The 13555-nt window shown below is 45.5% G+C and overlaps 1 protein-coding gene across 1 annotated transcript in view; it reads left to right on the top strand.

The window, feature by feature from the left end:
• PCBP4 (poly(rC) binding protein 4) overlaps positions 1 to 13010 on the top strand; it is a 38942-nt gene extending 25932 nt beyond the window's left edge. Inside the window, exons 8-13 of the mRNA XM_081900337.1 lie at positions 812 to 886; positions 3228 to 3272; positions 4707 to 4782; positions 5993 to 6045; positions 8053 to 8222; positions 9722 to 13010. Coding sequence (XP_081756463.1) covers positions 812 to 886; positions 3228 to 3272; positions 4707 to 4782; positions 5993 to 6045; positions 8053 to 8222; positions 9722 to 10022 — 720 coding nt within the window. The 3' untranslated portion in view covers positions 10023 to 13010. The remainder of the gene's footprint in view (positions 1 to 811; positions 887 to 3227; positions 3273 to 4706; positions 4783 to 5992; positions 6046 to 8052; positions 8223 to 9721) is intronic.
• Positions 13011 to 13555: the final 545 nt, after the last annotated feature.

Genomic DNA, 13555 nt, shown 5'->3' with positions numbered 1-13555 from the left:
CTGAAAACCTCCAGCAAAGGAGGGTGTACCATCCCTCGAGGTCACTGGTTCCATGGCAGAATTGCTGTTATCAGGGTCAGATTTTGGTAATATCGTGCCCTGAGCAAGGACAAAATTTGGCACCCCCCCTCCAATATTTCCTATTTTCACAATTATTCATTTTGGTACAGTTGCTTTTTTAATAGATCTTCTATTGTATTGTATAGGTATTATTATTATTATTATTATTAGTAGTAGTATTTTGTTCCCCCTTGGCTCAGCGCCCTATGCGGGGGAACCATCCACACCAACTTAAATCTGGTGCTGCTGTTATCATCAAGATGTTTCTCCATCTGAAATCTCCCCTTCTGAAACTGAAACTTATTAGATCTAGTACCGCTCTCTGGAGGAACTGAGAACCAGATTTTGCCTTCTTCTGTGTGGCAGCCCTTCCAAGAATTTGAGGAGTGCCATCATGTCCCCCTCTCAGTCTTCCCTTCTCCAAAATAAACATACCAGCTCACGAGGAAAGACTGAAAGAACATACCTAGTGCCTTCAACCTTTTCCTCATAGGACTGTTTTTTTAAAACTGCAGGCCACCTTTATTGTTCTCCTCTGAACCAGGCATCCCTAGGTACTACTCATATCATACCAAACAGGAGTTAGTTAAAGATATTCCCAGCCGGTGCCTATTTTGCAACTCAAAGAAATATAGGAAGTAGCAAGGGTACTATGGCTATTAGGATGTCATGGGTAGGGGGATACTGATGGGATTGGATGGAAGTGGCATTGTGTATATGGTACAGTGATTCCTCCTTTGGTTTCCTTCAGTCTCCACCAAAAGGCGCCACTATTCCCTACCACCCCAGCCTGTCCTTGGGATCAGTTCTTCTTTCAGCCAATCAGGTAAGGGACTCATAAATTCACAGGAGACCATTTTTCTGTTGAGGTTAAAAGGAGAGAGAACTGTTAGGCTCTGGTTCTTTTGTTACGCTGTAATCAAAGGGTGGGTAAGACTGCGTCCTGCCAGATGTTGTTGTGCGATGACAACTCCTTTCTTCCCTGCCCATTGGCCATACTGGCTGGGGCTGATGAGAGTTGGAGTTCAACAACATCTGGAGAGCCACTGGTTTCCCCCACACCTACATTCACCACCACATCAAATATCAGTCCAGATTAGAAAGTATCAGAATGATTTAATGGGTATCGATTTTACCTTTCCACCTTGACTTCTGGCTTCTTCCGTGTCATGTGACCAAGCGCTTGCTGTCAGATCCCTCAGAGACCATATATACAAGGACCATCTTGGCTGTGAATCCTAGGAAACTTGCTCCCTGCCTTGCAAGCCTTTTCCCATCTGGGCTGGGAGGTTGGGGCCCTGACTGACTCCAGCTGCAAAAGCTGAGGTGCTGAACAGACTCTTGGTATTGATAGGGGGTTTTGTGGGCTGGGGGCGGGGGAGGTGTTGCTGTTGTTTCTGTTCATTTTTTGTGTGCTTAAACCAGCAATAGCGCAATGGAATCTTTTAAAGTTTACAGAGAAAAAAGAGAATCTACGTTATGGTGAACCAGTTTATAGGACGTGGGGATTTAACATGGATATTTTCCTATATGCCTAAAATAACATCTGCTATTTTGTTAAAAGTTGTTTATCCTTGCAAAATCCTGCCCTGCTGCGATGCACACAGTCAAATGTTGCCACTCAAGCACATCTGAGGATTGACAGCCAGTAAAAAGCAGAACTTATTGACCAAAAATTGAGGCTGAAAAGTGTTGATTGGCTGAATAAAATAAAATTACAACTGTATAAGAATAATTTATCTCAGTGAGGTGGTGACCCAGTTCCCACACAATGGAGCTAGACAATAAGCCTAAAGCTTATTGGTATCAGCAAACAGATTATATTAGGTGTAAATCTGTAATGTTCTGCTCCATTTCAAATCTACTTTAAGCTTTCATTTACTATGAAATGATGCGTAACTGATTTGAATTTTATATTAGGAGGAACAATTACTCATTTGCATTTCAGCCAGATGAAATCATCATAATTTGGGGTCAATAGAATAAACTAGTCCGAATTTAAGTGAAATAGAAGACCTAACACACTGAGTTTGGAAATACCACATATATTAAAGATAAGAGGGAGAATTGCACAGATACATCTGACTTCATTATTTACTAATGTCCTCCTAGTGGTGCAGCTATAAAACTGCTTGCACATTTGCAAAGCTAAGCAGGGTCCAGTATGGTTTCAAATTAGATGGGGAATCGTGTGTTGAGATTCCTGCATCAAAGGGGGTTGGGCCAGATGACCCTCAGGATCCCAACTTTACAATTCTATGATTATAATTATCATCTATGTTTTATTCTACAATCATTTTCTAAGGTTTTGTTTGTGTTATGTTCTAAAAGTTTAACTTTAAGCTTTTGGTGAGCAAAATGAATGAGATTCACTCCTCCCATATTGCTTATTCATTTGTTTCTGGGTAGGATGATGAAACTGCTTATGGAATTTCTACAGCCTCTTTCTGACTGGTCCTAATCCTTTCCACATCTTAAAACTGACATTTCAGTAACAACAGTAGTTACCAGGAAGTCTACTTTCTTGCGAGCTTCTCTCCCCCACCCCCTGCAATGTCTTATTTATTTAAGTCCTTTGAGATTTACCACCAACAAAATACAAATGACAAGTAAGCCCATCCATTCTTATTCTCAGTTCTGGCACCAGCACCCAGTGTAGGTAGGCATTTGCCAAGGATCATTTAAAGCAGCATGGCCCCCTGGGACTGATGCCTTGCCTTGGCTCCCTGAGCACTTGCTGGCCCTTAAGCACCTGGCAGCACCAGTGTCCCTGCAACCCCACTCTCTTGCTTACTAACTTGTGAGCTGACTTATCCTGTACTGTAATGAGCCAGGAGCCACATGGCTCCTCTTCCGGTTCATTTCAGCACCAGCACTGTGAGGGTAAGCCCACTCTCATGGGCAAGCACAAGGGGGAATCTGGCAGCTGCCTTGCGCTCACAAACATGCGCGCTTACCTGGCAGCGATGCCTCATGAGCCTGCACAAGGGGGAGTGGGAGGCTGGCGGCTACTAACCGTGCTACCTTTACCAGAGGGTCAGAGTGGTGGCAAGCACTGGCAGGCAGCAAGGGTAGTTTCCCCAGCCCCCTTCCAAAATCTGGAACTGGGCCTATTCATTCTCTTACATTTTTGATAGCGCTGTTCTCCTTTGTCATCCTTTTTTCAGGGATTCTCCATGCAAGGACAGTACAGTGGTATGTCTCAAGCAGAGGTAAGTCAAGCTTTACAGACTAAAAGGAGGCTCCATTTTGAATTCACACTTCCAAGTAGTTCAATGTATGGCTAGGACCAGCTTCTTCAAGCCTTCACGTTCCATCATTCCCCATGTCTTGTTGTGCTGCTTGCCTGTTCCGGACTTTCCATTCTGCCTCCCCATTCTGCCCCTCCTGGCATCCAGATGGCAAATCCTGGTGCCTCCAGACATCTTTCTTTGGCAATCCCTCGTAGCCGAGTAAGATTGTCTTCAGTGAACACTTTTTTAACAGTGAGTCCGTAAGTGACTGTGGAGGCCAATTCTGGATCATCATGTCCTTCCACAGTGGGGGACATAGGTTTCCTGGTGGGAGTTGATCACGGTGAGGGTTTGCCAAGCCTGCCTTCCTCTTAGCACGCTCCTGAATTTGAGCGTCTTCAAAGCTCATGACACCTTTGGTAAAGGTTGTTCTCCAATTGGAGCGCTCACAGGCCAGTGTTTCCCAGTTGTCAGTGTTTATACTACATTTTTTGGATTTGCCTTAAGAGAGTCTTTGAAACTCTTTTGTTGACCACCAGCATTACGCTTACCATTTTAAAGTTCGGAATAGAGTAGTTCCTTTAGAAGACGATAACAATCAGACATCCACACAATACGACCAGTCCAACGAAATTGATGTTGAAGAATCATTGCTTCGACACTGGTGTCTTTGGTTCCAGACATAGCTGGGCTCCAACTCCCATCAGCCCCAACAGGCATGGCCAATGGCTAGGCTATGGATGATGGGAGCTGTAATCCAACAACGTTTGGCGAGTCCCTTGTTGGGTAAGGCTATACAATAATTTATGACAGCAGGCAGCACCGCCGGTAACTTTCACTTACTCCATTTCATATACCGTATTTTTCCATGTATAAAATGATGCCTTTTGCTAAAAAGAGGCAAAAATTGGGTGTCACCTTATACACATATAGTGAATGCATGGGGGGGGGGTGGCAGCAGCGAGCAGGAGATTGGCAGCGGCGATTGGGCGGGTGATTGGCTGTGGCTGTGGCAATTGGGCAGGCAATTGGCCGCTACGGCAAGTGGACGGGTGGGCTGTTGGTGGCGGCAAGCGGACAGACAATTGGCGGCTGTGGTGAGGTGTGTGATCGGCCGTGGCTGTGGCACGCGATCGGCAGTGGCGGGAAGTGACCTCCCCCCACCCCCCAAAAAAGCTAAACTTTATTTCTTAATTTTGGGTTAAAAAAATAGGGGTCGTCATATACATGGGGGCGTCTTATACATGGAAATATAGGATAATTAAATTTCACATGCTCAGTTAGTACTATACCTCAGGAGTAGCCAACACTTGTATTCTAGGTGTATGGCTGACCCAACTACTTCCTAATGTGAGCAGGTAGATGGGAACGCAGGACTTGCTGTCATTCCACTGACTTCTTCCTCTCATCTAGGTGTCGAAGTTGCAGCAGCTTTCTGGGCAGCCTGTCTCATTTGCTTCCATGGGACAATCTCCGTCCATAGTAGCAGGTGAGGAACCCCAAAGAGCTATGAAGCCACTTAAACTCCCACAATCCTCTGTGGCAGACTATGGCCCTAGGGGCCTACTCAGATGAACGGTGAGTCTGTGCTCCAGCTGCCTTTAGGCAATAGGTCTCCACGGAAAGAACATGGTGCACAAATAATTGGCCCTAGAAATGGGGAAGGCAGGACCTTCAAAGAACTAAATAAATTAACAAAATGCTCATGAAATGATGGAGAATTGCTAGGTAAGGGAGGGGGTTAGCTTTGTTGGATCCTGCCACTTGGTCTTTTTTCAAAGGCTGGATCAGCACTCTTATGCTAGAGTGGGATACCAGAAGGAGAACTGGAGCATTTATCTTCTGACTCAGGAAAAGCTGTGGCCCTCCAGATATTGCTGGACTACAAAGCCCATCGTCCCTGACCATTAGCCACACTGTTTGGGGATAATGCACATTTCAGTCCAACGGTATCTAGAAGGTCACATGTTCTGCATCCCTGCTGTGTGTGTGTGTGTGTGTGTGTGTATATATACATTTAAAGCACAACACTGGATAAATTCAAGACTAAAAATGGGAGTGCACTCTCTGGCATGTGCACACAATAAATAAGGGAGGTGGATATCATTTTTTTCTGAGAATCTTGAACTCTTGGTTACAAAAGCAACAAAAGAATCTGAAGGCAAGTGTACTTTTTCGTTTAAGGGAATGTGGATTCACGCATACGTACTTATGATTGCCAGGGGAAAGATGTAGACATACCCTCCCTCCCTCTCTCTCTCACTCCAACATACTTGTCAACAGGATTTTTTTTAATTCATTATGAAAAGTAATCCAAGGATTTTCCACCTAGGATTTTTTTCTTATTACGTTAAAAGAACAGCATTAACCAATGGGAGTCTGCATCAGACAGGAGGAGGGCAGGGCAGTCTCCCTCAGTCTAAAATTAGTCCGGTGTAATGTGACCCAAGCAAAGTGGCATAAAACAAAAGCCTCTTCTTGGAGCTTCTGATGGCTTTGCAGTAGCTGGGAAACGGTCCAGTCCTGTTTGCGTGCCTCCTGCTCTTTGCACCGTGCGGTGCCTGGAAAGGATTCTTTGGGTTTCACTTCTTCTGTAGCCTTGTGATGTGCTCATCCTAGCGCTCCACCTTTTAGGAAGGCAAGAAAGAGCCAGGACAGAACAGCCCCAGTAACGTTGTGCTTCTTTTCTCCCTTTTCAGCCCTGGACACGAACGCTCAGAATAGCTCTCAGGAGTTCCTGGTTCCTAACGATGTAAGTTTGCCTCTATGAATTACAGTTCCCAAATATATTTTGGGGGTAGTCATGTGCTTTAAATGTATGGTGTACATTTAGTAAGCTCACACACGTGTCCACAGAGGTCTTCCTTAGTGCTCATAGGGTCCTTCCCATCCCACTTGGTGCTTGAAAGAAGCTTTGTATCACAGCCAAAGGGAATAGGTTGTGGTTTGTGTTGAGTTGTGTGTGTTGTGCCCATTATAGTTCCCCCAGTTTGCAAATGTGTGCATGGGCTCCAAAAGGTTATAATCAGAGCCAAACCCATTCCACTCTTTATGGAGATCTTCAGAGAGTGATTCCATGCAAACAAAAGTAGAACAGCCCTAAATATTTTGCTGCAGAATCCTTTGGCTTCTTTCTCAGTCAAAACTAGGTTGGAAAAGGGGACAGGGCTCTTGCAGCTTCAACTGTTGTGTAGAAGAGGTAATTTCACCAGATGTAGCTTGTCATGCAAACTACAGTGGTACCTCAGGTTACAGATCCTTCAGGTTACAGACTCTGCTAACCCAGAAATAGTACCTTGGGTTAAGAACTTTGCTTCAGGATGAGAACAGAAATTGTGCGACAGTGGCAGCGGGAGGCCACATTGGCTAAAGTGGTACCTCAGGTTAAGAACAGTTTCAGGTTAAGAACAGACCTCCAGAACGAATTAAGTTCTTAACCCGAGTTACCACTGTACAACTCTTGAACTTTTGCATCAGGGCACCCTCCTTGAAGCTCCCTCATTTGGCGAAAGACCATTTAGGAACACTCTTGGAGTACAGTTTCCTAGCAAGCTGTGAACCCTCCTGCCAGTACTGTTACCTAGCTTTCAAAAGTTCAGTGTTTCATCAAAGCATGTGATCTGACGCTCAGCCATGGTCCTTGAAAGGAAGATAAATTCAGCAAAGTCCCCGGTTGTTTTATCTATCCTCACTCTCACACAAACTCCAGAATCAAGGGCTACTGTCTCAAGTTCATCCCTCACAGCCTTCTCTCCTCCACACAAATGCCATTGTACCTTCAAAACACATTAAAGGAAAAGTCTTCCCCAAGAGAACCCTGGGAACTATCAGAGCTATGATTCCCAAGTACAGTTCCCAAGATTATTAGTATGTACACAGACGTGTTTATGCTCCTGTGCTTTAACAGCAGCCTGGCATGGAGAGACATTAAGCAGGTGAAGCTTATCATGGCCCAGAGATAAATGGTGGGAAAAGAAGGGGCAGCAATAAACAGTCCTCTGAGAAAGAGGAGCATCAGCCGTGGGAAAGGTTAACTTCCTCCGACTTCTTCGCCATCACTCCCATGTCCTTCGCTCTCTCTGTGTGTATCTGTGGAAGCTGAAGGCCAGAAGGGGTGAAAATGATAAGAGAGGAATGTGCCAGCATTTCTTGTGCCCACCCACTTGCCAGCCCAGCTGCCTGTGTACCAGGCCTGTTCTGCAGATGTCAGCATGTGTTGCTGGGCACACAGCAGGCCCTTGTAGCGTCTCAGAAGGCAGGAAACGAGTGGGCAGTAGGGCAACGCTGACCTTTACTTCTGCTCCTTGACCTTGCGTGGGGAAAAGTAGCTCTTTCTGAAGTTTTTGTTTATGGAACAAGCCTCATGAAACTATCTGGACTGTTTTATTTTTTGAAATAGGCCAATTCCTGCCACAGTGTGGTAGGTGCCCTGAACTGCATGGCTCAGTTAATGTTTTGCACTCCCTTGAGAGTGAATAAAAATGGCTAAATCTCAGGCTTGGAAAGGTAAAGTGTAGATAAGCCTGAAGCCTTGATGGGTTCTGGCTCAGACTCATCCAATACTGAACAACGATAAATCAAGCAGACCATTGTGTACTATAGGTCAGGCTTGGGAAGGTTCACTCATTCCCTCACTCAAGAGTTGCCTAAAATGAGTAAACGCTCTCTGTTCGCTTTGTCCAGTCCTGTCCAGTTCTTAGGCGATGAGGTTTCTAGCGCGGTTCCACTCCAAAGACTGATCCTTCCTTTCCCCTCCTAGCTCATTGGCTGCATCATTGGCCGCCAGGGCAGCAAGATCAGCGAGATCCGGCAGATGTCTGGAGCACACATCAAGATTGGGAACCAGACCGAGGGCTCTGCTGAGCGTCACGTGACCATCACCGGCACCCCAGTCAGCATCACTTTGGCTCAGTACCTCATCACAGCCTGGTAAGAGCCATTAGGACTGCTGGGCAGGTCAAGTGGGGAGTAACGCAGCACTTGCGCAGCCGTCTCGTTGCAGCTTCTTCCTGCTGTGCCCAAGCCTGTGGCCTCTTAGATGGACAGCTTTGCGGAGAGCAAGCGACAGTGCCTTGCTGTCATGGCTGAATTTGCCGGTTTGCAAACACTCAGCCCTGCTCAAGAGACAGGAGTGCTAAGCATAGCACCACAAAGTGTTCTCATTGCTTTGTTGTCTGTCTTTCATACTAATGCCTGCCTGTCTCTGACACACATGAGAGTAACCAGGCCTTGAGCTTTTCAGGTGCTGCCGTGATTTCTAGTATCCTTGCCTACAATATGTTGGGCATCAATGTTCCCTTTGCTGCTGCAAAGCACTCTTATACCACTTTAAGCATCATGGCTTCCCCCAAAGAATCCTGGGAACAGTGGTATGTTAAGAGTCTCCTAACAACTCCCGGCACCCTTAACAAACTACAGTTCCCAGAATTCTTTGGGGGAAGCCATGATGCTTAAAAGAGTGCTTTAAATGTCAAGTGTGGATGTGACCTTAGTTCTGTGCAGGAAGAACTGCTGTGTCATAGCAGGGAATTCTCCTGTCCTCTCCAAAAGATAACCTCACTTAAACAGAGCAACATTTGTCATTGGTCGCTGTTGTGACCTGGCATTTGGGATGCTTCAAGATTTAGAGCAGGAAATAGCCATTCACGGTTCAGGGATCACCACCGCTACAGGGTGCAAGTTTCCAAGGCGTGGAGCCCGTCATTGACGGATGCATGTAAGTGTTTTTGTAATCAGTTTTCCCTGCGGTGATGACCCCAGAACTCATTTCAACTTTTGTTGCATTTGCGTGTTGAAGGAGAATTAACAGCCCCCATCTCCATTCCTTTCCTCCTGGAACAAGTTAATAGATAAACAGTACCGTGCATCTCACGTGGGAGAGGTTCTCATTTCCCCAGAAAAACACAGTGGTCTGTCAATGACCTGAGAAAGCCAAGAAGGATATGTGGCTGGAATGCTTTGCAATTCCATGAGTGTTTAAATAGGGACCATGACAAGGTATAACATCCTTAACATAGCCACTTCTGAGTTCTAAACAAGCCCTGTGTGTCATACTGGAGGTTCTCCGCAAGAATGTAGTCCCAGAGGGAGAGGACTCTGGAGAAGACATTATCTGGAAGCCAAAGCGATGTAGAGTACCTTGTTCACTAGCTCCATTCTTTGTGTGTACCTATTCCTTTGCACATGTCAGCTCAAACACTTGCCTGTGTGTGTGCGTGTACGTGTGTGTGCATATCCGTACTTGTATGTATGTAATATACAAACTGCACATATCCGCCCACACCTATGCATATTTTTCCATGTGCAAGCTTGTACATGCATATAACAGCACATATACATCCAAGTATATGTCCTCACACGCTGCATTTGTATGTGTAAATTGTGCATGCACGCACGAGTCTCATTCTTTCTCCCTTCTTGTTCTTCAGTTTAGAGACGGCCAAATCTACCTCCCAGACGCCCCCCGTTGACCTCGGCATGACTTTCTCCCAGCCCCTCACCCCTTCGCCAGCCCCAACGCTGACAGCAGTGGCCGCGCCTCCCCCAGCCTTGCTTGGTGCCCCCTATGCCATCTCCCTCTCCAACTTCATTGGCCTGAAACCCGTCCCCTTCTTGACGCTGCCTTCCTCAGCCACGGGGCACAATGGCAGCCTTGCCACCTACACGACCAAGATCTCGACAGCCAATGCCATCAAGAAGGCTGAGAGGCAGAAGTTCTCCCCATACTGAAACAGGGAGGTGGGGCGGGGAGGGGAAACCTTAGGAGAACCCTCACACGCTTTGTTAGATGGCATCAGCGTCGGGCCGCTCCAAAGCGAGACTACCTGGGGAAAGAGGTGAGGGGGGGGAGCCAAATGTGGAGGAAAGGAAGTGTATGTGGGAGAGGATAACCGAGACAGCTCTTGAAAGCAGTGCTGGCCATGAGACAGTCAGGGAAGTGGTGCTTCTGCAGAGCTCCCACCTGATCCTGGCTAAAGATATGTCTATCATGGGTAAGAGCAATCAAGCCTCATAGTTTTGCTTCCATGGAACAAATCTCTGCCCCACACTATAAAGTGTTATTATCCTTTACCTTCCATAAACCTTCCTGATCACTTTCAGCAATGAAGATGAAGAGGTTCTCTCTCCATCTGGTTTCTTGACGTGTTTTCTTTTTTTAAGGAAAACACGTTACTTAAAGACAATTGGAACCCCACTCAAATTCTATGTACTGTATTGATAGAGCTGGAGGTCTTGGGAAAGGTCCCATCTCCACTGTGGCACTGGCTAGAGCTTGTTAGACCTTTGGTGATCCTAACAGAGAACATGCTATGCTACTTTCTCTCGTGGGTTGCATTTCCAAGAGCAGAACTGGAAAAGGGTTCTGATTTCTATAGAACTGGAAGCTGTGCATGTCCTAGAAATCACAGAATACCAAAAAGTGTTTTTTTGTTTTTGTTTTTGCCTAGCACTTCTCTCCTAATATATGAAGCTGGCTGTGAGTTCCATTTTAGCTGGATTAGAATACAGGATGGGGTTTTCATAACTGTTCAGCTTGGCCCCTGACCTCCTGCAAGTGGTTGAAGGGAATTAGTTTTCACCAGACATCCCTCTAATATTTAGCATGAACTGGCACAGCATATGCAAGAATTTTCTGGATCAGACTGGAGCCCCATCCGCCCCAACATTATGTTCACCCATTGGCCAACTCAGATGCCCATGGGAAGACCAGAGGCATATAGTTGTCTTCCCTCACTGAGAAACAGAGCAGTTCTTTATAAATATTCCCTATCTGTTACAAGGTAAGAGCTTCCAGCACTGGCAATCCCAGCTAGTCACCTTATTGTATATGGGCGACATCTCCCCTCATTTAACTTTATGGCAGAAATCCGTTCTCATATATATCTGGCAGGATGCGCGATATCTTGCCATGCCACTCATCTTTGGGTTTATCTCTTGCTGTCATGGGATGACATCTCCAATAAGTGCTTTCTAATTTTGCTCTCATCTCTTGCAGTGCAATCCTAAGCATGTTTGCTCCAGAAATAAGCCCTTACCCCTTCCGTCACTCATTAGTGGATATAGGACTGCAGCCTTAGTAAATTCTGTTCTCTTTGTTATCAGTATTGTAAGGGCACTTGTTTAGTCAGAACATGCCCATGAGAGTCAAAAGGTGGTGCCCTGAGACCTCAGGTTGAAGCAGATGCCCATCTTGGTGATTTCTGGTTAAAGTTACCAACATGTATGTCTGGCACTTAAACTTGCATCCTAAACAGACGGCCATCACAACAGCATATAATTCATCCAAACCGCACCCCAAAAAATTATCCCCATGGATTAAATGTACCATATAGCCAAGGATTCCATGGCTAATTTCTTAGTTGGTTTGCAAATTGGCGTGGCTTCACCAAAGTGAGTCGGATTGTTGGCTAATTGACAGGTTGTCAAAAGACTGCACAATTCACTGTCAACACTTTATAAGGCATTAAGTGGAAGGTGATTGTTGAACAGACCTGGAGAAAACGGATGAAACGAACACAGCAAAAACTCAACTTGGCTCTGACCCTGCTTGTAGCCATGAACTAGTTGGCTCATGATAAGCAAAGGTTAGTAGTCACAAACCTGTTTGGAGTAAATGCATACCAAAAACGAAACATTGAAATTCTGCATGCGGTCGATGCAAGTCCTGGAAAGCTCTTTTCTATGACCAGCATAAATCATACAAATGTGCATATACTTCTCCTATTTTTGTATAATATTGTTTGCTATTTGGCAATAAAATAAATCCTCCTTTGGGAGGAAGGGCAGGGTATAAATGGTATGAATGAGTAAATAAATAATACTGGATTTGCTAAACATGGCAGGGGCAAAGGCACGGAAGCCTCACCCAAACCCCACTGCCTGGGAATCTTGTGCAGGGGGCTCATCTCAGTGACGGAGAAGCACGTCTTTGCAGCATAGCCAATGCTTTCTCTGTGCTCCTTCAGGAATCACAGGCTGCGCTCAGCCCTGATTATGTTAGGACTGGTTTACTGAACCAAAGCCGTCAGGGAAAAAAAAGAAGAAGCCAAACAGGCTGCAAAAAGGAGACAATTGAGGTTGATTTGGTGTAGTAGTACCTTTACAATCTCAAGAAGCAACAGGATATCAGATTTGCCCTCAGTTACACATTGATTTGGTAGCATAGAGTAGACTACCTACGCCTGTTTAGGCACTGATCACTTCTGATTAAATAGTTTCAGCAGATTCATGTATTTATTGCAGCCTTTCCTCAAGCTGGTGCCCTCCGGGTGCTTTGAACTACAGTTCCCATCATGGCTGGGGCTGACAGGAGTTCTGGCCAGAGGCAACCAAGCTGGGGAATGCTCATCGAATGCGTCAAATTCTCAGGTGGTGTAATTCAGCACTGAGGCATCCCAGTATTTGGATTCCACAAAAACACAGGGGAATGGAGCCAAAATTTCCTATTCCTACAAACCAATCTAACCAGTTGTCCATTTCGCCTTGTTCCCTGGCTGGTCCCAATCTCTCTCACTACCCTGCATCACTCGCTGGCAAAAAAAAAAAAAGCTTCTATCTCTTTTTCACCCTTTTTATTTTTGGCTGCTCCAAGGAATGTCCCACCTCCTATCCCATGATCCTCTTTGGCTTGTCTTTGAAAATGCTGTACATATAATTCTATATTTTTTCCTCCTTTGTAACTTATGATTGATTTAATAAAAATGCAAACTTTGTCAACTCAGAGGGTAATGTGATTAGGATTTTGTATACATTTGAATTAGGCAAAGCAAATGCACACGCACCCCTCCGGCTATTTGCATGACTGAATAAAAAGGGAAAGGAAAGGCTTATTCAGTGTTTTGCCTAAGAAGCAGCGGCAGCTTGCCCACCCATCCCACCTGGTGGCTGGGCACCTGGCCTTTCAACCAGATGCAAGACAGCGAGGAAAGAAAGGGCAGATGAAAGTTGTTCTGCTCTTAACACTGAATGCTGGAGAAAACTTCACTTACTGAATTTATGTTTGTTGTGGAGGAGTCAGAATCCTTATTTGGGTAAGGGGGGAAGCAACTGTGCAGTATGATTCAGATTCCTACTTCTTAATTGATTCGGAATAATTACCACCCAGTGGACGTGTCCTAACAATTTTCTGTGGATTGACATTTGCAACGATTTAGCGGTGAATTGCGGGTTTTCCCAGGGAAAGCAGTGGGACAAAAAGAATCCTCTTCAGCCCGTGTCTGAAAGTCCCAAACCTGTGCCCAGAAATTGCAGCACAAACAGAA

Source organism: Podarcis melisellensis (assembly GCF_964234715.1).
Source record: "Podarcis melisellensis genome assembly, chromosome: 2".
NCBI classification, from domain to species: domain Eukaryota; kingdom Metazoa; phylum Chordata; class Lepidosauria; order Squamata; family Lacertidae; genus Podarcis; species Podarcis melisellensis.
This window is presented reverse-complemented; position numbering and strand designations above follow the sequence as displayed.